At 51.3% G+C, this 27,871-nt stretch overlaps 2 protein-coding genes and 1 long non-coding RNA gene across 12 annotated transcripts in view; 1 reads left to right on the top strand and 2 right to left on the bottom strand.

Annotated features, from left to right (window-relative positions):
* MRNIP (MRN complex interacting protein) overlaps nt 1–16,701 on the top strand; it is a 30,306-nt gene extending 13,605 nt beyond the window's left edge. For 4 of the 5 annotated variants that reach the window (XM_034961210.3, XM_014345180.5, XM_034961205.3 and 1 more), the window contains 6 exons: nt 5,895–5,983; nt 9,700–9,775; nt 10,682–10,759; nt 11,906–12,063; nt 13,011–13,098; nt 16,092–16,701. In XM_034961210.3, coding sequence (XP_034817101.1) covers nt 10,718–10,759; nt 11,906–12,063; nt 13,011–13,098; nt 16,092–16,586 — 783 coding nt within the window. In that variant the 5' untranslated portion in view covers nt 5,895–5,983; nt 9,700–9,775; nt 10,682–10,717 and the 3' untranslated portion in view covers nt 16,587–16,701. The remainder of the gene's footprint in view (nt 1–5,894; nt 5,984–9,699; nt 9,776–10,681; nt 10,760–11,905; nt 12,064–13,010; nt 13,099–16,091) is intronic. The other variant, XM_024928798.4, reaches the window with a different exon arrangement.
* Nucleotides 16,702–16,722: 21 nt separating this feature from the next.
* The window catches only part of SQSTM1 (sequestosome 1), a 29,208-nt gene continuing 18,059 nt past the window's right edge, over nt 16,723–27,871 (bottom strand). For 5 of the 6 annotated variants that reach the window (XM_063604348.1, XM_063604345.1, XM_063604346.1 and 2 more), the window contains 4 exons: nt 27,099–27,185; nt 19,000–19,214; nt 18,462–18,657; nt 16,723–17,542 (listed from right to left, as the gene is read on the bottom strand). In XM_063604348.1, coding sequence (XP_063460418.1) covers nt 17,385–17,542; nt 18,462–18,657; nt 19,000–19,214; nt 27,099–27,185 — 656 coding nt within the window. In that variant the 3' untranslated portion in view covers nt 16,723–17,384. The remainder of the gene's footprint in view (nt 17,543–18,461; nt 18,658–18,999; nt 19,215–27,098; nt 27,186–27,871) is intronic. The other variant, XM_003809207.5, reaches the window with a different exon arrangement.
* LOC134730386 (uncharacterized) lies at nt 22,109–26,928 on the bottom strand. Its single transcript, XR_010112158.1, has 2 exons — nt 26,032–26,928; nt 22,109–23,921 (listed from the first exon to the last, which is right to left on the bottom strand). It is a non-coding gene; the product is annotated as an uncharacterized LOC134730386 (long non-coding RNA).

Raw genomic sequence — 27,871 nt, 5'->3', positions numbered from 1 at the left:
GTCTCTTACCATCTGCCTGTGCCATAGCACGACCCATGCCCTCAAATTCCATCTCGTACCATCTGCCTGTGCCATAGCAGGACCCATGATCTCAAATTCCGTCTCGTACCATCTGCCTGTGCCATAGCAGTACCCGTGCCCTCAAATTCCATCTCGAACCATCTGCCTGTGCCATAGCAGGACCCGTGCCCTCAAATTCCATCTCGAACCATCTGCCTGTGCCATAGCAGGACCCGTGCCCTCAAATTCCATCTCGTACCATCTGCCTGTGCCATAGCAGTACCCAAGCTCTCAAATTCCATCTCGTACCATCTGCCTGTGCCATAGCAGGACCCGTGCCCTCAAATTCCATCTCGTACCATCTGCCTGTGCCATAGCAGGGCCCGTGATCTCAAATTCCATCTCGTACCATCTGCCTGTGCCATAGCAGGACCCGTGCTCTCAAATTCCATCTCGTACCATCTGCCTGTGCCGTAGCAGGACGCAAGCTCTCAAATTCCATCTCGTACCATGTGCCTGTGCCATAGCAGTACCCGTGCTCTCAAATTCCATCTCGTACCATCTGCCTGTGCCATAGTAGTACCCGTGCTCTCAAATTCCATCTCGTACCATCTGCCTGTGCCATAGCAGTACCTGTGCTCTCAAATTCCATCTCGTACCATCTGCCTGTGCCATAGCAGGACCCGTGCCCTCAAATTCCATCTCGTACCATCTGCCTGTGCCATAGCAGGACCCAAGCTCTCAAATTCCATCTCGTACCATCTGCCTGTGCCATAGCAGTACCCAAGCTCTCAAATTCCATCTCGTATCATCTGCCTGTGCCATAGCAGGACCCAAGCTCTCAAATTCCATCTCGTACCATCTGCCTGTGCCATAGCAGGACCCATGGTCTCAAATTCCATCTCGTACCATCTGCCTGTGCCATAGCAGGACCCGTGCCCTCAAATTCCATCTCGTACCATCTGCCTGTGCCATAGCAGTACCCATGCCCTCAAATTCCATCTCGTACCATCTGCCTGTGCCATAGCAGTACCCATGCCCTCAAATTCCATCTCGTACCATCTGCCTGTGCCATAGCAGGACCCGTGCCCTCAAATTCCATCTCGTACCATCTGCCTGTGCCATAGCAGGACCCGTGCTCTCAAATTCCATCTCGTACCATCTGCCTGTGCCATAGCAGGACCCGTGCTCTCAAATTCCATCTCGTACCATCTGCCTGTGCCATAGCAGTACCCGTGCTCTCAAATTCCATCTCGTACCATCTGCCTGTGCCATAGCAGGACCCATGCCCTCAAATTCTATCTCGTACCATCTGCCTGTGCCATAGCAGGACCCGTGCTCTCAAATTCCGTCTCTTACCATCTGCCTGTGCCATAGCAGTACCCGTGCTCTCAAATTCCATCTCGTACCATCTGCCTGTGCCATAGCAGGACCCGTGCTCTCAAATTCCGTCTCTTACCATCTGCCTGTGCCATAGCAGGACCCGTGATCTCAAATTCCATCTCGTACCATCTGCCTGTGCCATAGCAGGACCCGTGCTCTGAAATTCCATCTCGTACCATCTGCCTGTGCCATAGCAGGACCCCTGCTCTCAAATTCCATCTCGTACCATCTGCCTGTGCCATAGCAGGACCCGTGCCCTCAAATTCCATCTCGTACCATCTGCCTGTGCCATAGCAGGACCCGTGCCCTCAAATTCCATCTCGTACCATCTGCCTGTGCCATAGCAGTACCCAAGCTCTCAAATTCCATCTCGTACCATCTGCCTGTGCCATAGCAGGACCCGTGCCCTCAAATTCCATCTCGTACCATCTGCCTGTGCCATAGCAGGACCCATGATCTCAAATTCCATCTCGTACCATCTGCCTGTGCCATAGCAGGACCCGTGCCCTCAAATTCCATCTCGTACCATCTGCCTGTGCCATAGCAGGACCCAAGCTCTCAAATTCCATCTCGTACCATCTGCCTGTGCCATAGCAGGACCTGTGCCCTCAAATTCCGTCTCGTACCATCTGCCTGTGCCATAGCAGGACCCGTGCCCTCAAATTCCATCTCGTACCATCTGCCTGTGCCATAGCAGGACCCGTGCCCTCAAATTCCGTCTCGTACCATCTGCCTGTGCCATAGCAGGACCCGTGCCCTGAAATTCAGGCTCTTAACATCTGCCTGTGCCATAGCAGTACCCAAGCTCTCAAATTCCATCTCGTACCATCTGCCTGTGCCATAGCAGGACCCGTGCCCTCAAATTCCATCTCGTACGATCTGCCTGTGCAATAGCAGGACCCGTGATCTCAAATTCCATCTCGTACCATCTGCCTGTGCCATAGCAGTACCCGTGCCCTCGAATTCCATCTCGTACCATCTGCCTGTGCCATAGCAGTACCCGTGCTCTCAAATTCCATCTCGTACCATCTGCCTGTGCCATAGCAGGACCCGTGCCTTCAAATTCCATCTCGTACCATCTGCCTGTGCCATAGCAGGACCCGTGCCCTGAAATTCCATCTCGTACCATCTGCCTGTGCCATAGCAGTACCCGTGCTCTCAAATTCCATCTTGTACCATCTGCCTGTGCCATAGCAGGACCCGTGCCCTCAAATTCCATCTCGTACCATCTGCCTGTGCCATAGCAGGACCCGTGCCCTCAAATTCCGTCTCGTACCATCTGCCAGTGCCATAGCAGGACCCGTGCCCTCAAATTCAGGCTCTTAACATCTGCCTGTGCCATAGCAGTACCCAAGCTTTCAAATTCCATCTCGTACCATCTGCCTGTGCCATAGCAGGACCTGTGCCCTCAAATTCCGTCTCGTACCATCTGCCTGTGCCATAGCAGGACCCGTGCCCTCAAATTCCATCTCGTACCATCTGCCTGTGCCATAGCAGGACCCGTGCCCTCAAATTCCGTCTCGTACCATCTGCCTGTGCCATAGCAGGACCCGTGCCCTGAAATTCAGGCTCTTAACATCTGCCTGTACCATAGCAGTACCCAAGCTCTCAAATTCCATCTCGTACCATCTGCCTGTGCCATAGCAGGACCCGTGCCCTCAAATTCCATCTCGTACGATCTGCCTGTCCAATAGCAGGACCCGTCATCTCAAATTCCATCTCGTACCATCTGCCTGTGCCATAGCAGTACCCGTGCCCTCGAATTCCATCTCGTACCATCTGCCTGTGCCATAGCAGTACCCGTGCTCTCAAATTCCATCTCGTACCATCTGCCTGTGCCATAGCAGGACCCGTGCCCTCAAATTCCATCTCGTACCATCTGCCTGTGCCATAGCAGGACCCGTGCCCTGAAATTCCATCTCGTACCATCTGCCTGTGCCATAGCAGTACCCGTGCTCTCAAATTCCATCTTGTACCATCTGCCTGTGCCATAGCAGGACCCGTGCCCTCAAATTCCATCTCGTACCATCTGCCTGTGCCATAGCAGGACCCGTGCCCTCAAATTCCGTCTCGTACCATCTGCCAGTGCCATAGCAGGACCCGTGCCCTCAAATTCAGGCTCTTAACATCTGCCTGTGCCATAGCAGTACCCAAGCTTTCAAATTCCATCTCGTACCATCTGCCTGTGCCATAGCAGGACCCGTGCCCTCAACTTCCATCTCGTACCATGTGCCTGTGCCATAGCAGGACCCATGATCTCAAATTCCATCTCGTACCATCTGCCTGTGCCATAGCAGGACCCAAGCTCTCAAATTCCATCTCGTACCATCTGCCTGTGCCATAGCAGTACCCGTGCTCTCAAATTCCATCTCGTACCATCTGCCTGTGCCATAGCAGGACCCGTGCCCTCAAATTCCGTCTCGTACCATCTTCCTGTGCCATAGCAGGACCCGTGCCCTCAAATTCCGGCTCTTAATATCTGCCTGTGCCATAGCAGTACCCAAGCTCTCAAATTCCATCTCGTACCGTCTGCCTGTGCCATAGCAGGACCCGTGCCCTCAACTTCCATCTCGTACCATGTGCCTGTGCCATAGCAGTACCCGTGCTCTCAAATTCCATCTCGTACCATCTGCCTGTGCCATAGCAGGACCCGTGCCCTCAAATTCCATCTCGTACCATCTGCCTGTGCCATAGCAGGACCCATGGTCTCAAATTCCATCTTGTACCATCTGCCTGTGCCATAGCAGGACCCGTGCCCTCAAATTCCGTCTCGTACCATCTGCCTGTGCCATAGCAGGACCCGTGCTCTCAAATTCAGGCTCTTAACATCTGCCTGTGCCATAGCATTACCCAAGCTTTCAAATTCCATCTTGTACCATCTGCCTGTGCCATAGCAGGACCCGTGCCCTCAAATTCCATCTCGTGCCATGTGCCTGTGCCATAGCAGGACCCATGATCTCAAATTCCATCTCGTACCATCTGCCTGTGCCATAGCAGGACCCGTGCCCTCAAATTCCATCTCGTACCATCTGCCTGTGCCATAGCAGGACCCGTGCCCTCAAATTCCGTCTCGTACCATCTGCCTGTGCCATAGCAGGACCTGTGACCTCAAATTCAGGCTCTTAACATATGCCTGTGCCATAGCAGTACCCGTGCTCTCAAATTCCATCTCGTACCATCTGCCTGTGCCATAGCAGGACCCGTGCCCTCAAATTCCATCTCGTACCATGTGCCTGTGCCATAGCAGGACCCATAATCTCAAATTCCATCTCGTACCATCTGCCTGTGCCATAGCAGGACCCGTGCCCTCAAATTCCATCTCGTACCATCTGCCTGTGCCATAGCAGGACCCATGGTCTCAAATTCCATCTCGTACCATCTGCCTGTGCCATAGCAGGACCCGTGCCCTCAAATTCAGTCTCGTACCATCTGCCTGTGCCATAGCAGGACCCGTGCCCTCAAATTCAGGCTCTTAACATCTGCCTGTGCCATAGCAGTACCCAAGCTCTCAAATTCCATCTCGTACCATCTGCCTGTGCCATAGCAGGACCCGTGCCCTCAAATTCCATCTCTTACCTCCTGCCTGTGCCATAGCAGGACCCAAGCTCTCAAATTCCATCTCGTAGATGGAATTTGTCTTCCCCTTGGACCCCTCAGCTCCAGCGATGCTGTCCTCTTTGCTGTTCCTCCAAAATTTCAGGCTCAGGGTCTTCACACTCATTCTCATTTATTGCTTCTGCTGGAATGTTCTTCCTCTAGACAGCCATGTGGGTTGCTTCTTCATATCTTCCTGTTTGTGCTCAAACGTTACCTTCTTAGAGATGCATTTCTTGACCATTTTGAACACCTTATGTAAAACGGTATGCTCTTATGTACGACCTCTTTCCTGGCCTTGTCTTTCTCAGGAGCACTTACTGGCATCTGATAGGTTCCATGGCTCACTTGTTTCTGTCCTGTCTCTTCTCACTTGAATGTGAGTTCCATGATGACAGGGAGTCTTGTCCATTCCTGTATTGTCTACCCCAAGATGAGGCCTGGCACACAGTTGGTATTCAATAAATATTTGTTGGATGAATTTGTGACTGGTAAGTGGGAAAAATGTATTTTATTTTGTATTCCTTTGATTATCAGTGAAGGTAAGTATCATTTCATATATTTTTTGGCAGTATGTTATACAATATGGCAATATGTGTTACTTCTCTTGTGACCTTTTTACTCATGTGCACTAACCATTTTGTGTAGGGCTTTGGGTTGAGTTTGGCTTCAGTAGGTAGAGTTCAGGGTGATTGTGGGACAGCCACATAGGTGTAAACTATTAGTTCCGGAGACTGTTGGTTCGTAAATCATTCTAGAGACAGCCGTCAGTCATTGGGGTTCCTGCATGCTGCTGTAGGGGTCTTCGGGCCTTGCGGAATACAGCTTTGTCCTCCCTGAGGTGCATCTCCAATGGATCTGTTTCTCAGCATTCTGCCAGCACTTTTCCAATGTAATATATTTTTTTGGTTTTTCAGGCTTATGGTGAAGGCTCTGGTGCTGACTGTAGACGCCATGTCCAAAAGTTAAATCTACTACAGGGACAAGTTTCAGAGCTGCCACTCAGGTACAGTTGTTTGAGAAGAGCGTGGTTGTCTTGCCCTGTTTTCGTCTTGACTGGATAATAGAAGTACACAGTGGAAATCCTGGGCCGGGCACTCTGCTGTGGCTGGACCTGCCCCAGGTCCCTGCTGTCGCTTTGCCATCTGAGGTCAGCAGCTGCCCTCAGAACCGACCCCGGGGATGTTTAGAATACTGGGGCTGAGCTTCACCCGAGGAGATTCTCACCTGATTGCCTGTGATGAGGTCCAGACCTGTGGTTTTTAAAGCTGGCAGGCCATTGCTCTGTGCCTCTAGAGCTGAAGGCTCTTGACACAGCTGTTCTCGTTTGTGGCTGGCTCACCAGAGAGGCCCTGGTAGGACAGACCCCACTGGGCCTGGGTCAGTGGAGAAGTCCCTTAGACTTCCACGTCTTACATTATGGCAGTCAAACACCCTGAGCAATTCTCCCACTGAAAATAACTAAAAATGCTAGCTATTTTAAATGCACTGATGAGCTGACAAGAAAGTAACTCTCGGCCAGGCGCAGTGGCTCATGCTTGTAGTTCCAGCACTTTAGGAGGCCAAGGCGGGCAGATCACGAGGTCAGGAGTTCGAGACCAGCCTGGCCAGCATGGTGAAACCCCGTCTATATTAAAAATACAAAAAAATTAGCCCAGCATGATGGTGCATGCCTGTGATCCCAGCTACTCAGGAGGCTGAGGTAGGAGAATCACTTGACCCCCAGGAGGCAGAGGTTGCAGTGAGCCGAGATCGCGCCATTGCGCTCCAGCCTGGGCGACAGAACGAAACTATCTCAAAAAAAAAAAAAAAAAAAGTAACTCTCAGAGGTCAAAAATGAAGAAGCGGGTCCGATGGTGGTGGGTTATGAGAACTGATTAACATTAGTGTCACTAACGTTGGTATACAACTCTCCACTGCTAAGTTTAACTGGCTTAAAAAAAAATGTAGAAGCCAAAATCCAGAGAGGAAGCACCTGAGCTGCTGGGGTGATTGAAGCCCGGTGCTCTGGAGCCTGCATTTCGACGGCTGGGAGGGGTGCAGGAGGCCCTCAGAAGACAAAACCTACGGCAGTGTGGGTGGACCAGTAGGACACCTCCTAAGAAAACTGAGCTCCCGGAGGACTACACCCTCGGTGTACAAATGAACTAGATCCACTCTGCAACAGGCAGCTTGCCTGTATTGACCTTGGCAGTGGCTGAAGAGGGGGAAATATCTCTAAGATTTTGGAAATGAAAGGAAGTAGTTGCATGGTTTTTCAGCCTTTTACATACCCTGTGTGAAAAGCCTCAAGCAGAAAATTTATGTTTTAATTGTCCCAGGAAGCAGAGGTAAATGGAGCTCTTCTTTGCAGCAATATATCTTCAATTGCTGGGCCTTAAAGTTCCCACAGAGGCCGGGCGTGGTGGCTCACCCCTGTAATCCCAGCACACTGGGAGGCCGGGGCAGATGGATCATGAGGTCAAGAGATCTAGACCATCCTGGCCAATACGATGAAATCCCATCTCTACTAAAAATACAAAAATTAGCTGGGCGTGGTGGCGGGCGCCTGTAATCCCAGCTACTAGGGAGGCTGAGGCTGGAGAATTGCTTGAATCCGGGAGGCGGAGGCTGCAGTGTTCCGAGGTGGTGCCACTGCACTCCAGCCTGCCAATAGAGTGAGACTCCATCTCAAAAAAAAAAAAAAAAAAAAGAATCCCCAAAGAAAAAGTTCCAAGTAGCATAATATACTCAGGAGTTTAAAATCATTTAACATTCAAGGAAATATGCCACCAGGAGCAAAAGATAGCAGATCAACAGTCAGAAAAGTCAGACCCATAAAGACTTCAGAATGCGTGATATTGCATGTTTAATATATTTAATCCAATAAAAGAAGTGGGTGATAAGATGAGGGCCTTCAAAAAATAGGTGTATTTGAGAGCTTGTTTGGAGGTTCTAGCAGGGGAGTGCAGCTACTCATATACCCTGGACCAAAGACCGCTCCTCCTCTGTTGGAGGTGGTGGTCCTCTTCGACCAAGCGCACAGCTTCAGGAGGGACGCACATGGAGCAGTGAGGGAAGAAGGGGACACCACCTAGCCATCCAGATCAGCTAACCAACCCTGGTGATTGATGGGGCGACAGATGGTGCAGCCACATCACCCTCACATCCAAAAAAATAGGTGTATTTGAAAAAGAACCAAAAAGAGGCCGGGTGCAGTGGCTCACACCTATAATCCCAGCACTTTGGGAGGCCAAGGCAGGCGGATTATTTGAGGTCAGGAGTTCAAGACCAGCTTGGCCAACATGGTGAAACCCTGTCTTTACTAAAAATACAAAAGTCAATTGGGTGTGGTGGCACATGCCTGTAATCCCAGCTACTCAGGAGGCTGAGGCATAAGAATCGCTTGAGCCTGGGAGGCAGAGGTGGCAGTTAGCCAACCTCCGCCTCCCAGGCTCAAGTGAGGCCTGCACCAGAGTGAGACTCTCTTTAAAAAATAAAAGAGTTTGTAGAACTTAAAAGTATAATCATTGAAATTAAAAATTCATTTCAGGCCGGGTGCAATGGCTCATGCCTGTAATCCTAGCACTTTGGGAGGCCAAGGCAGGCAGATCACTTGAGGTCAGGAGTTCATGACCAGCCTGGCCAACATAGTGAAACCCCATCTCTACTAAAAATACAAAAATTAGCTGGAAATCACTTGAACCCAGGAGGCGGAGGTTGCAGTGAGCCAAGATTGTGCCACTGCACACCAGCCTGGGTGACAGAGTGAGACTCCATCTCATAAAAAAAGAAGAAATTAAAAATTCAGTGGACACGTTAAACAGATTAAATGCAGCTGAAGAGAGAATTAGTGAAATGGAAGATAAATCTAGAAAATTATTCACAGTGCAACACAGAAAAATGGAAAAGTAGAAAATATTAGGGAAAGTTGAGAGACGTGGAGGTTACAGAGGAGAGTTCTAGCAAAAGATAATTAAGAGAATGGGGCAAAAGCAATAACTGAAGAGATAAGAGCACAGCATTTTCCAGAATCAAAGACATAACATTTTTAGATTAAGGAAACACAGTAAATCCCAAACTGGATAAAAGCATTATTTTATTTGCAAATAGCATGATTGTGTATGTAGAAAATCCTAATGAATCTACAAAAAAGCTACTAGAACCAATAATTTAGCAAGATCACAAGAGTAAAAGCTCAACATACAAAATTAAATTGTATTTATATATATATGCAGTGGACAATTGGAAAAATGATTTTTAAAATCAAATACCAGCTGGATGCGTACTTCACGCTTGTAATCCCAGCACCTTGGGAGGCCGAGGTGGGTAGATCACTTGAGCCCAGGAATTTGAGACTAGCCTGGGCAAGATGGCAAAACCATCTCTACAGTAAAAAGAAGAAAAAAAAAATTAGCCAGGCGTAGTGGTGTGTGCCTGTGGTCCCAGATACTCAGGAGGCTGAGGTGGGAGGATCCACCTGAGCCCAGGGAGGTTGAAGCTGCAACTTATCTCCATTGTCATGTGATTCCATCTTCCAGCAATCTTGGCTCACTGCAGCCTCTGCCTCCTGAGTAGCTGGGAATATAGGTATGCACCACCATGTTGGTCAGACTTGTCTCGAACTCCTGACCTCGTGATCCACCTGCCTCAGCCTCCCAAAGTGCTGGGATTACAGGAGTGAGCCACTGTGCCCAGCCCCTGGTCATTTTTCAAAGGGCATATGTATGGTCTTCCCTGAAGGTCTCTAGAAGAAACTGTCAGTGCCAATGAAGAAGAAAACGTGGGACATCAGCAGGCTGGGAATGTGAAGCAGCAGGTAAGCCTCACGCCCACCTGCCCCAGGCTGGCTCTGTATCAGGGAAGGGATGAATGCACAGATGTATCCAGTAGTCATTCGTATAGCAAATGTGTGTCGATGCCACCCAATGACAGGCAGTTGGCTTAAAGCTGCAGGGAACACAAAAATAAACCTGTACCTTTTGTAAGGATGGAGGCAGCCATGTGTACCAAGCATTACAATACCCTGCAAAGGACTCTCTCCTCTGTCTGCTTGGAGAACTCCTGAATGTAGCTCAAATATCACCTTATACTGTTTCCACTTTGCTCCCACAGCACTCTGGGCATACCTCTGAGAGGGAAAGAATAATGGGGTAAAACACCTGGGTTTCCATCTTTCCTTGTTCCAGACTGCAAGCTGTTGTTTTTTTGTTTTGTTTTGTTTTGTTTTGTTTCTCTGAAACGAGGTCTCACTCTGTCGCCCAGGCTGGAATGCAGTGGCGCGATCATGGTTCCCTGCAGCCTTGACTTCCTAGGCTGAAGTGATCCTCCCACCTCAGGCTCCTGAGTAACTGGGACTACAAGTGTGCCCTACCACGCCCAGCTAATTTTTTTTCTTTTTTGTAGAGGCAGGGTCTCCCTATGTTGTCTAGGCTGGTCTCAAACTCCTGGGCTCAGGCCATCTTCCCACTTCAGCTCCCAAAGTACTGGGATTACAGGCATGAACCACTGCACCTGGCCAGATTCACACTTTGTTATAAGCAGAGGAAGATGCTCTTCTGGTACCTGTGCCTGTGCTTCCAATTCGGTCCATTTACAGACTTAATTTTATATCATTCTCATCAGAAATACTTTTTTGCATCCTAGTTTTTAGTTGTATCATTCTTCTGTGCTGTGGTATAGTTTTCAGTGATTTTCATTTCTTATTTATTAATTTTTGAGACAGGGTCCCCCTCTGTCACCCAGGCTGGAGTACGGAGGCATGATCGCTGCTCACTGGAGCCCCAACGTCTCAAAAAACAAAGTATTTACAGAATGTAGTAGATGCACCAGTATTGATTCCTTATTATGTGGCATTTAGGTTGTTTCCACACTTCTGCTTGCCTGCCTGCCTGCCTGCCTGCCTGCCTGCCTGCCTGCCTGCCTGCCTGCCTGCCTCCCTCCCTCCCTCCCTCCCTCCCTTCTTTCCTCTTCTTTCCTCTTCTTTCCTCCTTTCGACGGAGTCTCGCTGTGTCCCCCAGCCGGAGTGCAGTGGCGTGATCTCAGCTCACTGCAACTTCTGCCTCCTGAGTTCAAGCAATTCTCCTGCCTCAGCCTCCCAAGAAGCTGGGATTACAGGCGCGTACCACCACGCCCGGCTAATTTTTGTATTTTTAGTAGAGACGGGGTTTCACCATGTTGCCTAGGCTAGTCTTGAACTCCTGAGCTCAGGTGACCCGCCTGCCTCAGCCTCCCATGGTGCTAGGGTTACAGGTGTGAGCCACCGCGCCTGGCCATGTTTCCACACCTCTGTTCTTTTTTTTTTTTTTTTTTTTTTTTTTTTGAGATGGAGTCTCGCTCTGCCCCCCAGGCTGGAGTGTAATGGCACCATCTCGGCTCACTGCAGGCCCTGCCTCCCGGGTTCACACCATTCTCCTGCCTCAGCCTCCTGAGTAGCTGGGACTACAGGTGCCTGCCATCACGCCCAGCTAATTTTTTGTTTTTTGTTTTTTTTTTTTAGTAGAGACGGGGTTTCACCGTGTTAGCCAGGATGGTCTCGATCTCCTGACCTTGTCATCCGCCAGCCTCGGCCTCCCAAGGTGCTGGGATTACAGGTGTGAGCCACCGCGCCCAGCTACTTCTGTTCTTATAAATGAAATTTGCTATTTTTTATAAGACTGGGACTGGCACCTCTGCCTTCTCTGTGTGGAATCACTGGGCCAGGGAGCATAGACTTTCATGAGTCTCTTGGTGGGCCGTGCCCTGCCGCCTTCCCGAGGCCTGTGCCAGTGAGCACTGTCCTGCCAGCATTGCAGGGTATTGGTGTCCATCACCTTCCAGCCGGTGCCTTTCCTAGAGTGGAGCTGGACATGACTCCTGAGATCCTCAGGCCCAAGAGTTGGGCTAGGGGTTTTCGATAAAACTGCCTGGTTTCCAGTACTGAGAATCAACTTTTTTCTCAATCTGGCAGGAAAAATCGCAGCCCTCAGAGAGTCGCTGGCTGAAGTATCTAGAAAAGGACTCCCAAGAACTGGAGCTGGAAGGAACAGGAGTGTGTTTCAGCAAACAGCCTTCATCCAAAATGGAGGAGCCAGGCCCCCACTTCAGTCAAGACCTGCCTAGAAAAAGGTACCAAGTGCGTCTCCGTTCCAGCCCTGGCCCAGGGCCTCTGCTGCCTCCAGCAGTGGGGCACCAGTGAGCCACTCTGAGCGTCAGCCAAGCACGGGAAGCCTAGGTGGCAAGTGCCAGCAGGTGGGAAATCGGGCAGCTGCTGCCACTGCTGGCCCCACAGCCCACCTGGGCATTGGGCACTGCCGGTGCAGAGGCGAAGGCTGGGCAGGACACCCGTGTGCACACCCTTTATGATGCCCACTTAATTCTGAACATCTCAGACTGTACTGACCCCAGGGGAGTGGTCGGAGTAGCTGGCAGGCCTGAGAGCTTTTAGCTCAGAGAAGCAGAGGCCTCAGACTTGAAGGAAGTTTTCTTCTGCTTCAGGCATTTCAGTGAGACTTTTGGAGAGACTGCTTTAGGTTAAGGATCTAGGGAGGCTCTTAGAGGGCAGGTGCTTTCAGGAGGTAGATTCTGCTTTCAAACCAGAACCTTCTTCCGGGTACAGTGGCTCACACCTGTAATCCCAGCACTTTGGGAGGCTGAGGCAGGAGGATCATTTGATCCTCCAGTCCGGGCAACATAGGGAGACCCTATCTGTACAACAGATTTTTTAAAACAAATTCATGGGGCATGGTGGTGCATGCCTGTGGTCCCAGCTACTTGGGAGGCTGAGGCAGGAGGATCACCTGAGCCCAGGAGGTCAAGGCGGCAGTGAGCCATTGCACTCCAGCCTGGGTGCCGGTGAGACCCTGACTGAAATAAAAACAAAACTTTCTAGCACCTAGAAGCTGTGAAGCAGGGGAGTGGGGCCTGGGCGGTGGCTGGTCACCCTGAGCAGCTGCCTGGGAAGCCATAGGAACGAGCAGGTGGCCACCCGAGCCTGTGGGCCATGTGATCGCGGAGTCAGGCTCGGGGTGCCACTGGAGAGTAGCACGGGTCTACTGACGGTCCTGTCCTGACAGGAAGTGGAGCGGGAGCACCGTCCAGCCTCCGTGCAGCCGTGGCGTCCAGGACTCGGGTGGCTCTGAGGTCGCCTGGGGACCCCAGAAGGTCAGTGACAGAGAAGAGTTTCTCTCTGGTCCCAGTGACCACCGAGTGTGTGTGGGATAATTCTGTCTTCTGTCACAGTTGACGAAGTGTGCGATTCCTACCCGCAGAAAGCCCGTCTTCCCACCCGGGTTTCTTGTCTTTTCTGTCTGAAGCCAACTCCTTCCTCGGGTCTGTACCCCCTTTTCCCTCCCATGCCTCTCGTCTCCCATGAGGGTAACTCAGGACCAAAGAGCATTGTGACCCTTGGAGCAACGGAGGTTGGCCAGCAGGTCACCCTGACGATGGGTCAGGGCCATCGTCTCATTCTGCGTGGAGCACGGGGACCTTTGTCCGGGCAGGAGTCATCAGCGGGCCGCCCTGAATCCTGGGAGATGCTTCCCTCCACACTCGCATTTGCCCTGCTGTGGACTCTTGTATGTGAGGCACTCTTCACTTAGGGTGTTGTCTTGTTCTTTTTTGTTTTCTGAGACAGGGTCTCACTCTGTCTACCCAGGTTGGAGTGCAGTGGCACAGTCATAGCCTACTGAAGCCTCAACCTCCCAGGCTCAAGTGATCCTCCTGCCTCAGCCGCCAAGTAGCTGGGACCACATGCACACCACCACACTGGCTAATCTTTAAAAAATATTTTGTAGAGGCCAGGCGCAGTGGCTCACACCTGTAATCTCAGCACTTTGGGAGGCCGAGGTGGGTGGATCACTTGAGGTCAGGAGTCTGAGACCAGCCTGGCCAACATGGTGAAACCCCATCTCTACTAAAAATAATTAGCTGGGCGTGGTTGTGCACGCCTATAATCCCAGCTACTCGAGAGGCTGAGGCAGGAGAATTGCTTGAACCTGAGAGGCATAGGTTGCAGTGAGCTGAGATTGCATCACTGCGCTCCAGCCTGGGCAACAGAAAAAAAAAAATTTTTTTTAGAGACATGGTCCTCACTATGTTGCCCAGGCTTGTCTCAAACTCCTGAGCTCAAGCAATCTTCCCACTTCCCAAAGTGCTGGGACTATAGGTGTGGGCCACTGCGCCTGGCCCGTTTGTCTTGTTCTTGAAGCTTCCAGTCCAGCAGGCCCCACCGCATATCCAGTGCTGCAGAGTGCAGGGTTTGCTCTGCCTGTCAGAGGAGCCAGGGCACAGCAAGGGCACTGCAGTTGGGAGTCCACTGGGCGTCAGTCACTGCCCCCACCCCCACATCGGCCAAGGTCGGTCTCCGCTGGCCTCGCACCACGCACAGAGCACTGGCTCATGCCAAGAGGCAGAATTCAAACTTTGATGTTGCCGCCAACTAGTTTTGTGATCCTGGGTAAGTAAGTGGCTTTGAATCTCCAAACCCTAGAAGAATGACCAGAGAGTCTGCCACGGGCCAGTCCCTGGGCTGCACGTTGTAATGGTATCATTGTGTTTCATGCTCCCTCAAGCCTGTTGCTTTGTTTTAAAGGTGAGGAACTGAGGCTTGCAGTTTTTGTGCGGTCACGGCAAGTTCAGTGGCAAAGCCGACGTCAAGTTTCAGGGCCGCAGAGCCTCTTGCGTACTGCCTGGGTGGCAGTGCTGCAGGGACCCACTCTATCGCTGCTTTCACATTGCTTTTCCCTTTGTAAGCAGCACAACCCAACTTTTTTTTTTTTTTTTTTTTTTTGAGTAGGAGTTTCCTTCTTGTTCCCCTGGCTGGAGTGTAATGGCACGATCTCGGCTCACTGCAACCTCCGCCTCCCAGGTTCAAGCGATTCTCCTGCCTCAGCCTCCTGAGTAGCTGGGATTACAGGTGCCCGCCACCACGCCTGGCTAATTTTTGTATTTTTAGTAGAGACAGGGCTTCCCCATGTTGGCCAGGCTGGTCTTGAACTCCTGACCTCAAGTGATCCACCCGCCTCGGCCTCCCAAAGTACTGGGATTACAGGCATGAGCCACTGCACCCAGCCTTTTGTTTTTGAGACGGGGTGTCACTCTGTCACCTAGGCTGGAGTGCAATGGTACAATCACACCTCATAGCAGCCTCCATCTCCCGGGCTTAAGTGATCCTCCCGAGCAGCTGGGATCACAGGCACTCACCACCACAGTTGGCTAATTTTCTGTAGAAGAGGGGGTTTCACCATGTTGCCCAAACTGGTGTCAAACTCCTGGGCTCAAGCAATCTGCCTGCCTCGGCCTCCCAAAGTGCTGGGATTCAGGCATGAGCCACTGCTCCCAGCCTACAACCCAACTTTCTTTTTTTTGAGACAGAGTTCGCTCTGTTGCCTAGGCTGGAGTGGAATGGCGTGATTTCGGCTCACTGCAACCTCTGCCTCCCAGGTTCAAGTGATTCTCCTGCCTCAGCCTCCCGAGTAGCTGAGATTACAGGCGCGTGCCACCACGCCCGGTTAATTTTTGTATTTTTAGTAGTGATAGGGTTTCGCCATGTTGGCCAGGTTGATCTCGAACTCCTGGCCTCAGGTGATCTGCCTGCCTTGGCCTCCCAAAGTGCTGGGATTACAGGCGTGAGCCACTGCACCCGGCCGACACCCAACTTTCAGAGCATCTTTGGTTCCTGGGGTGAGAGAAGCCAGACCCCAGCACCAGTCCTATCCCACAGGGAGCTTGGTGCTGCCACCTCTGCAGCTGCAGAACCCGGCAGGCTCTGGAGAGCTGCTCCCTGGTGGGAGGTAGCAGAATAGAGCCAGCACACCCCTTTCCCGATGTCTCGAGGCCCTTCTGCTCAAAATTCTTTTGTAGGCACCGGTAACCTGATTCTAAGGTCCCCAGGAGATGGATCACCTGATGACATGAGAATGTCTTGTTTTTGGAAAGCCTGGTCATGCAATTTAGCAGAAGGTTTGCGGTGAGGTGGAAGGCATTTATTTGCTTTGTCTTGCTAACCCTCAAAATCAAAGCCTGTCCCAGCCTGACAGCTTCCAGCAGAAAGTGTCAGAACCAGAGGCCCAGCCAAGGCCCAGGCAGGGCAGGTGGTCCTCCTGGGCCCTGGCATTGTTCTTACAAATGGAGGGCATGGCCGTCTTCTCTTTCAGGGACAGGCTGGCCTGACATGGAAGGTGAAACAAGGCAGCAGCCCCTGCCTCCAGGAGAACTCTGCAGACTGCAGTGCCGGGGAGCTGAGGGGTCCTGGGAAGGAGCTATGGAGTCCCATCCAGCAGGTTACAGCCACATCCTCTAAATGGGCGCGATTTGTCCTGCCACCTAGAAAAAGTTCACATGTGGACAGTGAACAGCCAAGGTCTCTTCAGAGGGACCCCAGGCCAGCTGGTCCAGCACAGGCTAAGCAAGGGACCCCCAGAGCACAGGCCTCAAGGGAAGGCCTCAGCAGGCCCACTGCCGCTGTCCAGCTTCCTCGGGCCACACACCCCGTCACATCCGGGTCTGAGAGGCCTTGCGGGAAGACCTCATGGGACGCAAGGACTCCCTGGGCAGAGGGTGGGCCCCTGGTCCTAGAGGCCCAGAATCCTCAACCCACACGACTATGTGACCTCTTTATAACTGGGGAAGACTTCGATGATGATGTGTGATCTGGGACTGGCAGGTTATTAATCGAGATACACTTGTTAGGAGGGACAGGGTTCCCCTAAGGCACTTTTAAAGATATTCTGTAAGAACCATTAACAATAAACTTACTGTCAATCATTTCTCTCTATGCAAACGTCATTGGTTAAAGTGCTGATGCCATTTAATTAGATTGTTTACAAATTTAACAGGATGGCTACAAAGAGATCTTATTTTAAAAGCAGCTGATGGTTTGGAAATGAGAGAACTACAGTGGTGAAGAGACCAGGAGGCAGCTCTCAGTGAAACCAACATTGCGGATGCCCTCCGTGAGCCTTCTCAGTCCCAGCAGGAAGCCCACAACACTGGCCTCCCCAGCCTGCCTGCCGACAACACCTAGGCTTACTTTATCTAAAATCAGAGTGTACCAGGTCTCTAGCAGAAAATCATCAACTAAATGTCAGGGACCTATGAGTCATTTAAAACAAAAGAGAAAGTGAAAGCCATTAGGCAAGCTATGTGCTGGGCTGCTAATGTAGCCCCTGCAGGGAGGGGCCAGGAGCGCGCTGCAGTGAGCCTTGGGTCTCACAGGCCCAGCCCTGCTGCAAGGAGCCAGGGCACCCAGGAAACATCAGCACACAACACACACAGGGACCCTCCCTTCATGTCACTTGTTTTGCTGCCCTAAATGGCTTCTTGCACCCTAACCCCTGATCCTGGAAGAAGGCAGAGAAACTGGCCCGTACAGAGACCTGCAATTCTACGCGAGCTTAACACAACTATGAGACAGAAGAGGGGGACGCAGAAGAGGTGGGCAAAAGCGGTCACAACGGCGGGGGATGCTTTGAATACTGGATGGTGTCCAGAGCCGCCCCGATATCATAGTTCTTGGTCTGCAGGAGCCTGGTGAGCCAGCCGCCTTCATCAGAGAAGCCCATGGACAGCATCTGGGAGAGGGACTCAATCAGCCGCGGGTCAGCCTCTGCCGAAACAGTAAGGAAGCCATGAGGAGTGGTGCTGAGCCCTGTGAGTGACCCGAAACACATACCCTCCTGCCTTGGCCAGCCAGGACCAGGGTCTGCCAGTGTCCGAGCCTGCCCAGAGCTCTGGTCCTCACAGGCCACAGTGGACCTGCTTTCCCTGTAAAGGGCCAAGCAGTCTTTTTCACACTGCTCAACTCTGCCACTGCGACACCAGGCAGCCAGGTGGTATGTAAACACAACCATCAATGGGCACTGAAATAGGCATTTCACCTGTCACATCTTTTGATTTTAAAATATAAGAACTACTCTTGGCCCATAGGCCATAGCTCGCCATCCCCTGCCCTAAGGCAGAGAAGAGACACAGCGGCCGCCCACAGCAGGTTGTGCACACGGACCTTGGTTTACACACGGCTGCCATGTGACAATGAGGAGTTTCTGTCAGCTGTCCCCACCCCCCCCCCAACTGCTGCCTGCCACACCATCCACTTCAACGGTGGCTTCTGCCTGGCTCCTACAGGGATCTTGGCTATGACCCCCCCACTCTCAGACCAGCACTCCCTGAGGCGGCACTTGAGTGTGAGTAGTAGGGACACACCCAGTGCTGCCCCCTCTCTGTGTCACACCTGCCTTAATTCCTGGTCTGCATGTTAAGTTTTAGAAACTCCTACAATTAATATTCCTGGCTCTGGAGTTTGCTTAAAGAGAAACATTTTTAGAACTCCTGCATTAGCAGAGCTTACTCGCTATTGCTCAGGGTACACATAAGAGGACAAAACCAACTCCTAACCTCCCACACCTACAGACAGCCCTGCAGTGGAGAACATTCCATCCTTCTGTTTGTGTCGCTGAAATCAGAGGAGGGCAGGATGCTCTAAAGGGAAAGGTAGGAATATGTACAAAACCTCTTGGTTCACTTGCCTGGCGGGAGATGCGGGTACAAGGCAGCTTCCTTCAGCCCTGTGGGTCCCTCCTGGGAGGGGTCCAGAGAGCTTGGCCCTTCGGATTCTGGCATCTGTAGGGACTGGAGTTCACCTGTAGACGGGTCCACTTCTTTTGAAGACAGATGGGTCCAGTCATCATCTCCTCCTGAACAGTTATCCGACTCCATCTGTTCCTGGAACAAAACTCACCATGAGCACACGGGAGACACGCCCAACAGGCCAAGCCTGACCATGGCACTGGCTCCTGGCAAACAGTCGGGGAGCATGCATGCACACGTGTGTTTAAGGCTGCAGGGGTCTAGGGGGGAACAGTGGCCACTCACAAAGACCAAGTAACTACAAAGTTCTAGCAGGTTCCCAGCGTGACTTTAATGGCACAGACATCACTGCAGCAGCAGCAGCTCCCTCGGGTTTTGTAAGTGGGGCTGCACAGGTGCTGAGGATGAGGCGGAGGTGCAGGCCACAGATCACTAGGCTGGCCGTGGTCCCAGGTGGCGGGAGGGGCACAGGCTTGCCTCAGGGCGCCCCTCGGACTCCAAGGCGATCTTTCTCATCTGCTCCGCCAGAGACTGCGTGGCGCCCTCAACATTCCCACCCGGCTTGCTGGGGTCAGAGCAGCAGCTGCTTGGCTGTGAGCTGCTCTTCTCCTCTGTGCTGGAACTCTCTGGAGAGACGGGGGTCAGGCGGCTTCTTTTCCCTCCGTGCTCCACATCGATATCAACTTCAATGCCTAGAGGCCGAGGAGGAAAGAGCAAGCCGTGAAGTTCCCCCAAGGATGCACCTGCAAGCAGGAGCTTGGCCTGTGGGGACTACTGACTCACGAAGATCTCAACGTTCAGTCCCCACAAGCAGCTAAGTGTCTGGATGGTGGCACTCAGCGTGTGGATACAGGTGCTAGGTTCTACCCAGCTCGACCCCGGAATCACACAGCCAGTATGGGACCAGACGATACAAACCCATGAGTCAGAGGCTTCTCCCAATATCCCAGCTACAAATCTCTGTGGCTTCTGGAAACATTCTTGGTGTGCCCATGATACTGGACCTTTCTCTTTCTCCAATTCAGTAAAACATTAACCTCAGCTAGCATCTAAAGTCAGCTTCTGAGCCAGAAAGTCGAAAGAGACCTTTTTCCTAACCATGCAGGACACGGGCCACACGGCAGGTGGGGCCAGACCCTAAGTACAGGGAGAGCCAATACCGCATGTGGCAGGCGCTTCCAGCCACAGTGATGGAAGGCCATGTGCCTCCTGACACCTGCACACAGAGGCTTTGTGCGACGACACACGCGCACACCTCAACGCCGGGGCTCTGCTCTGGGAGGTGGATGGGCCGTGCAGGCACGGCGTAGGGCCCAACACTGGCCCCACAGGGAACCTGCACACCTCCAGGCTCACGTGACTCACCAGGGACAGAGGGGAGAATCACCTGCACTATTTTTGAAATTAAATGTGTCAAAAGTCTCCACACCCACAGCTTAGAGTCACCAGTTGCCAAAGGCTGTGGTGCACACTCCTTGCCCCCATCCCACTCCCCAAACTCTCCCTGTGCCCTTTCAGCTCACGCTGCTCTTGCCTGCTGCTGGAGTTCACATCTGCGCATTTCCTACTCTGGACCAGTATCTGCCTCTCCTTCCACTACCCTTTCCAAGACGCAATTTTTTGTTAAAAGAACATTCAGTAGGCCGAGCGCAGTGGCTCACGCCTGTAATCCCAGCACTTTGGGCAGCTGAGGCGGGCGGATCACGAGATCAGGAGATCGAGACTACCCTGGCTAACATGGTGAAACCCCGTCTCTACTAAAAATACAAAAAATCAGCTGGGCGTAGTGGCAATCGCCTGTAGTCTCAGTTACTCGGGAGGCTGAGGCAGGAGAATCGCTTGAACCTGGGAGGCGGAGGTTGCAGTGAGCCGAGTTGGCGCCACTGCACTCCAGCCTGGTGACAGAGCAAGACTCCATCTCAAAAAACAAAACAAAAAAAAGAACATTCAATGTTTCAGCTAGGACCTCTATCTAAATGTTCTTTGCTGGGTCAAGTAGCAGACTATTTCTTTGTATCGCTTTTTGTTTTCCTACCACTGATAATGGCTTCTCTTTTCCTTTGTTTTGTAGACGGAGTCTCGCTCTGTTGCCCAGGCTGGAGCGCAGTGCTGCAATCTCTCGGCTCACTGCAGCCTCTGCCCACCAGGTTCAAGTGATTCTCCTGCCTCAGCCTCCCGAGTAGCTGGGACTATAGGCACGTGCCACCACGCCCAGCTAATTTTTATATTTTTAGTAGAGACGGGGTTTCACCATGTTGGCCAGGCTGGTCTTGAACTCCTGACCTCAGGTGATCTGCCTGCCTTGGCCTCCCAAAGTGCTTGGATTACAGGCATGAGCCACTGTACCCAGCCTGCCTTCTCTTTGCATTTGCTAACTTTCCCCATGTTCTCCCACAGCATCTCCATAGTTTTCTACAAGGGTGAAGTGGATCAGAGACCCCACTGGTTCTGGTGTTTTCCATAGAGAGTGCCGCTTGCTGTGCAGCCTCCTGTTCCAGCCAGGACTGGCAGCTCTCTGGGCAGAGGCTGCGCTGTAATGCTGTGACCGCCTTTACTTTCACCCTCTGTCCTGTTAGGTCCCCTGTTTCCTAATACCTCTGTGCTTCATTTTGGGTTTCTCTCTTCATGTGGTTCAAACCAAGGTTAAAATAATTAAGACTGTATACCAGAAAGTAACTTTGTTCTGCCCTGATACTTGATCGTTTTAGCTGGGTATAGAATTCTAGGCTGGACCAGGCACAGTGACTCATGCATGTAATCCTAACACTTTGGGAGAACAACATGAGAAATCTCTTGAGCCCAGGAGTTCAAAATCGGCCTGGGCAGCATGGCAAGACCCCATCTCTACAAAAAAATTTTAAAATAGCTGGGTACAGGGCTGGGCACAGTGGCTCATGCCTGTAATCCCAGCACTTTGGGAGGCGAAGGCAGGTAGATCATGAGGTCAGGAGTTCAAGACCAGCCTGACCAAGATGGTGAAACCCCGTCTCTACTAAAAATATAAAAATTAGCCAGGCATGGTGGCGGGTGCCTGTAATCCCAGCTACTCGGGAGGCTGAGGCAGAAAATTGCTTGAACCCAGGAGGTGGAAACTGCAGTGAGCTGAGATCACGCCGCTGCACTCCAGCCTGGGCGACAGCGAGACTCTGACTCGGGGGTGGGGAAAGAAAAAGAAAAAAAATATATCTAGGCACAGTGGCACATGCCTGTAGTCCCAGCTACTTGGGAGGCTGAAGCAGAAGGATCACTTGAGCCCACGAGATGAAGACAACTGTACCACTGCTCTCCAGCCCAGATGACAGTGAGACCCTGTTTCAAAAACAAAAGAATTCTAGGCCGAAAAGCCTTTTTAACTGATTTCTGGAGTCATCAGTTGTTCCATTGTCTCCTAGCTGTTCATGTTGGTTTGCTCTTTGTATTCCCAAGTATTTACAATAACCTAGAGTTTTAGAAGCCCCTCTTTCTTTATCCTCAGGGTTCTGACACTTGACAATGATAAGCTTTGCTGTGGGGTCTTTCTCAGTCATTGTCAGGGCCGCTTTCAATCTAGAAGATAACGTCCTCATTGCCAAGAAACTATCTTGCATTTTTGTTTGTTTTTTGTTTTGTTTTTTTGAGACAAGGTCTGGTTCTGTCTCCCAGGATGGAGTGCAGTGGTACAATCCAGGCTCGTTGCACCCTCTGCCTTCCAGGCTCAAGCCATCCCCAACCTCAGCGTCCCACGTAGCTGGGGCCATAAGTACACAACTCCATGCCTGGCTAATTTTCGTAGTGTTTGTAGACATGGGAAGTGGGGGATGGTGTCTCCCTATGTTGCCAAGGCTGGTCTCAAACTCGTGAGCTCAAGTCATCTGCCTGCCTTGGTCTCCCAAAGTGTTGGGATTACAGGCATGAGCCACCATGCCTGGTGCCAAGAAACTATCTTGCATTCTATGTTCATTTCCTCCTTTCAGTTTTCTATTCTTTCTGGAATTCCTACTCATCCTATATTGGGCTTCTAGACTTGGTCCCATGTTCATTTCCTCCTTTCAGTTTTCTATTCTTTCTGGAATTCCTACTCATCCTATATTGGGCTTCTAGACTTGTTCCTACATTAGTTTTTTTTATCTTTCCTCTCCTTCTATCTCTATTTTGCTTTTGGAATATCTCCTTGAGACAATAGTAGAATCTAAGCCTTCTTTTGAGGTTTTTTTTCTATTTTTTAATTTCAAGAACTTTCTTATTCTGTTCCCTTTGTTATCCTTTTTCTAGTATCCTGTTCCTTTTTCATGCAGACAATACTCTTTTGCATCTCACTGAGGGCATTAACATTCTCTTCCCTTTAAGACCTTTTCTCCCATGTGTGGGGGCTTTCCTCAGATGGCTGGTGACCCAAGGCTGTCTGATCCCACTGAAGCACTAAGGTTGACAGGAAGCCTTCTGTGGGGCCAGCGCCATCACTAACTTCCCCTCTGCAGGGTGCCTGGGGATCTGGCAGGCAGGAGCTGTAGGACACTTCTCTGGGGGCATTCAACCTCCCTCAGCAGGGACTCCCCACCTCCTGCCTGGCCAGGGAACTGACTGCTGGGCCCATTGCTCATTCAGGATGCCCAGTTTCAGGCTGGTGCCTCACCCTGGCCTGTCTCTGGTATCCCATGCTGAAGCTTCCCTGGGTCAGGTGCTCCTGGAATTAAACATGAGGTCTCCTTCAATTGTTGGCAAGAGCCATCATCTGGCCAAGTGGGCCCTGAAGTCTCTAGCTGACACTCACTAGAACCTCCCCCCTTGTTCCTGTCCCCCGATCACTCCCACCTCTTGCCTTTCCTGGTACCTGAACAGATGGTCTTGCTTCTCACCAGGATGCCCTGTTCTGGCACAGAGATTTCTGAAGCTTCCCTCAGCAGGTTGCCACCCTCCCTCCATGTCCATCTTCCAAAATCTGATCACATCTTTGTCTTTTCCTCTATTACTTTCTTTGTCTGTGGTGTTTTCTTTTTTGTGTAAGCCCTTTCCTGTTATTTCAATAGAGTTTAAGGGGGGAGCAGAGGTAAAAGCAGGCTTAACTACAAGTACCTCCATCTGTAATATTTAAATTATTTTTCTCCTTTATTCTTCCCAACTTGTGATTATGAAAAGGTTGAAGCTGCCGGGTACAGTGGCTCACGCCTGTAATCCCAGCATTTTGGGAGGCCAAGGCGGGCGGATCACCTGAGGTCGGGAGTTCGAGACCAGCCTGACCAACACGGAGAAACCTCGTCTCTACTAAAAATACAAAATTAGCCAGGCGTGATGGTGCATGCCTGTAATCCCAGCTACTCGGAAAGGCTGAGGCAGGAGAATCGCTTGAACCCGGGAGGCAGAGGTTGTAGTGAGCCAAGATCACACCATTGCACTCCAGCCTGGACAACAAGAGCAAAAGTCTGTCTCAAAAAAAAAGAAAAAAAAAGAGGATAAGAAAAAAAGGTTGAAACAAACAGAAAAGTCGAAAGAATAGTACAATCAATACCCATATGCTTTTTAAATGGGTAATGAGACTCGCCTGTAAACAGATCAGTTATAGAATTAGGATCTCTCCAACTTGGTGATGAAAGCGTGAGATTTTCAGGCCTTACCGTAAGACTGGACAGGCTACTTTGTCTATGGAGTAGCCATTCTTGTATTCCTTTACTTTCTTAAGAAATGTGCTTTCACTTAAAAAAAAAAAAAAAGACTAGACAATGCTCCGTGCCCTGCTGCCTCACAAAGCCTCTGCGTGTCGGTTTATCAAATTCACGACCAGGAGGGGCCCTGTGGCTTCGGGGCCTGCAGCCTCCCAGCCAGGAGCAGCCTGGGTCTCAGTGGTGGCTCGCTCCCTCAGCAGGTTCTCACCCCCACAACCAAAAGGCCTTGGCACTTCACATGAAAGCCGCCGCTTACCCTACACACACTGCCACCGGGAGGCAGCTGTTGACTCGTTCGTTCCCCTTTGGGCCCTGCTCTGGGAACAGTCCCTTCTAGGCAGTTAACCTGTGAGTCATCCGGCTTATAGTTCCTCATAAAGAAAGAAACTAGCCCTAACTTCCACAACAGTCTTTAAGCCGCTCCTCCACTGGCTCTCCTCAGCTGAAACCACTCAGTCTATTTTACTGAAATATTCCTTGTTTGTAGAGCTCCAGGCTCCTCCCTAGTTAGGAGAAAGCAATTCTATCCACTTTAAGCTTTTAGCTTTTAGTGCTCAAAGACATCTGAGGGCCGGGCGCGGTGGCTCACGCCTGTAATCCCAGCACTTGGGGAGGCTGAGGCGGGTGGATCACGAGGTCAGGATATCGAGACCATCCTGACCAACAAGGTGAAACCCCGTCTCTACTAAAAATACAAAAAATTAGCCGGGCGTGGTGGCGGGCGCCTGTGGTCCCAGCTACTCGGGAGGCTGAGACAGGAGAATGGCGTGAACCCGGGAGGCGGAGCTTGCAGTGAGCCAAGATCGTGCCACTGCACTCCAGCCTGGGCGACAGAGCGAGACTCCGTCTCAGAAAAAAAAAGACATCTGAGCATTTGCAAGATTATTCCTGTCTGTGCCAAGTGGGGTGTCCAGTTCAGTTCTGAGATGCTGCACCAGCACAGGTGGGTCTTGAGACAGTGTGACCCCAAGCACCTGGGCAGCCTCCCAGACAAATCCCAGGCCCCACCAACACTCACCAGGATCAAAAAAGGTAAGGTCTGGGGATCTGCACTGTTTTAAAAGTCTCTACCTGAACCTAGACTTGGTTTTGTGACGTCCCGGGATGTCTCCTTTGTTCTTTGAGTGAAGGACTCTTGTTCATACCTCCAAATTCACCGGCAATCTCTCAGACCTTTACTACGTCCAGAGTGAGTGGCAGGATTTAGGCACAGCCGATCTCTCAATCATGACCTCGGTGCTCCACTGTTTACCCTCCTTGGAAAGCATTAAGAATACTGATTCTTGGCCGGGCTCGGTGGCTCACACCTGTAATCCCAGCACTTTGGGAGGCCGAGGCAGGTGTCGAAATCAGCCTGGCCAACACAGTGAAACCCCGTCTCTACTAAAAATACAAAAAATAGCTAGGCGTTGTGGTGGGCACCTATAATCCCAGCTACTTGGGAGGCTGAGGCAGGAGAATCGCTTGAACCTGGAAGGCAGAGGTTGCAGTGAGCCGAGATCACACCACTGCACTCCAGCCTAGGTGACAAGGGTGAAAGTCTGTCTCAAAGAAAAAGAAAAAACAAAAAAAACCAGACTAGCGATTCTTCTTTCCTATTCTGACTTCGCCTCTAAACTCTAGTACAGAAGCCATGTGTGTTTGGGCTGTTTAGTTCAGAAGCAATGCCAAGATGTCACTGCTGCCTCAAAGTGGAATGAGCAAGGCCGGGCGCAGTGGTTCACACCTGTAATTTGGGAGCCCAAGACGGGTGGATCACCTGAGGTCAGGAGTTCAAGACCAGCCTGGCCAACGTGGCGAAACCCCGTCTCTACTAAAAAAATACAAAAATTAGCTGGGCGTGGTGGCAGGTACCTGTAATCCCACTTACCCAGGAGGCTGAAGCAGGAGAATCACTTGAACCCAGGAGGGGGAGGTTGCAGTGAGCAGAGATGGCACCACTGCACTCCAGCCTCTGTGACAGAGCAAGACTCCATCTCAAAAAAAAAAAAAACAATCGGAATGAGCAGAGTTGGAGCAGATGGCAGTCACGCCCTGTAGCCACAGGAGGCAGCAGGCAGGGTTCGGACGCCCCTCCTAGCAGCATTCTTTCAGACACTGAACACAACCTTTGGACAGGCTGGGTGGACACAGCCTGCCACTGCAGTCACAAAAACAAGCTCACTCGTCTAGCGAGAGATGCAAGTGTCCCAGCGATCCATCTGCCATCACAGATCCACCGTCATCTTGAACTAGAAGTTGGCTTCATTCACTGATTCTCACTGCCGCATGCCTAACCCTGCAGCACCCGCCCGAGACCCTTAGCCAGACGCAACAGGCACTTTCTAAAGCCCAGCGGGGAGGGGTCTCAGAGCCTGAGCTCATGCCTGGGGTCAGGTGGCACCTTCACCCACCCCACAGACCCACTGTGCAACCTGAGGCACCAGAACTGGGTGTCACCCAGAGCACCTGCCTCCACCTTCTCCCCGCTCTGAGGCAGGCCCAGCACTCAGAAGTACCAGAAAGGTTTGGGGGTTGTAAACTAAAAGAAGGAAAAGATAAATAGCATGTCAACTAACTACTACCCAGGTCCTCAAAAGTCCAAATCCCAAGGCCTAGCTTAGGGGAAATTGCAGACTATTGTTCACCCAAAGGAGGGCAGTCAGAGGTGACAGGCAAGACCTGCAACCACAGTCTGGTCACCCTCCCTCACTGGGATTATCCCAACCAAATGCCAGCTGATTCTACTTCACTCCATGTAGAAAGCTCGAGAATTTTGTCAGGGAATTCAACCTTGAGTTGCCTGTGGTCCAGCACTACTAAAGGTTGATTTGAGGCAACAAATCCTCACCAGCGTCAAAGGCATGTCAATTACCCATTCCTTTGCAGTATTCCAGGTGAAAGTTATATAAAGTGCAGGCTGAGTTAGGGAAGCACTGGGCAAGGAGGTGCACTCACCCAGAGGGCTAAGGGCAGCTGCCACACTCTCCCCAACGTTCTTCAGGAAATTCACACTGGGATCCTCCGATGGACCAGAAGCTTTGATTTTTACAAAGATAAGATAAAGATATCTTTAATGCCTTGGATACCTGTCACAGTCCTGTCACCTTCTTGCCAAGGTCCCTGTGTTCCCGGGTGATCTTTAACCCGGACATCTTGTCCAGTGGCCCACTCAGCATCCCCCTCTCCTTCCTCCCACTCTGCACCCCCTGGCCCTGCACAGAGAGCATCTCCACTCTCCCGTGCCATCTCCCCCTCATCTGTGACCTTGGTGCTCAGCAACCCCACAGAGGCTCAGGCTCAGTACACTGTGAATATTGATCACCTCCTTGAGTAAATATGTTATTTACTCAAAGTCAAGCAAACATCCCCACCTTTGTCCCAAAGGGTGAGGTGATTCACAGGACACAGTAACATTAATAAAATCAGAATCCAAAAATCTAGACTACAAAGCTAACGGTTAAGTCTTTCACTTATAACTGTGCTTAAAAGGACTTCAGCAACTTTGGCTCTGATCTTCCTGACAACCATCACAGAAGAGAACAAAGTGCACCAAAGACCCCTGGGCTGGAAGGGCCTCCCTGCCTGCACCTCAGGGTACCTTGAGAGGGCAGCCTCCTGAGGTAGGAAGGGCTGTGCAGGTAAATCTGTGGCCTCAGGCACTTAGGCACCTCAGTTTCCTCATTTGGGAAATGCAGAGAATACTCCCCACTTTGCAGGGTTCTTGTGTG

The sequence above is a fragment of the Pan paniscus genome, chromosome 4 (genome assembly GCF_029289425.2).
Source record: "Pan paniscus chromosome 4, NHGRI_mPanPan1-v2.0_pri, whole genome shotgun sequence".
Taxonomy (NCBI): Eukaryota; Metazoa; Chordata; class Mammalia; order Primates; family Hominidae; genus Pan; species Pan paniscus.
The sequence above is the reverse complement of the archived record's forward strand: the minus strand, read 5'-3'. Positions and strand labels throughout refer to the sequence as shown.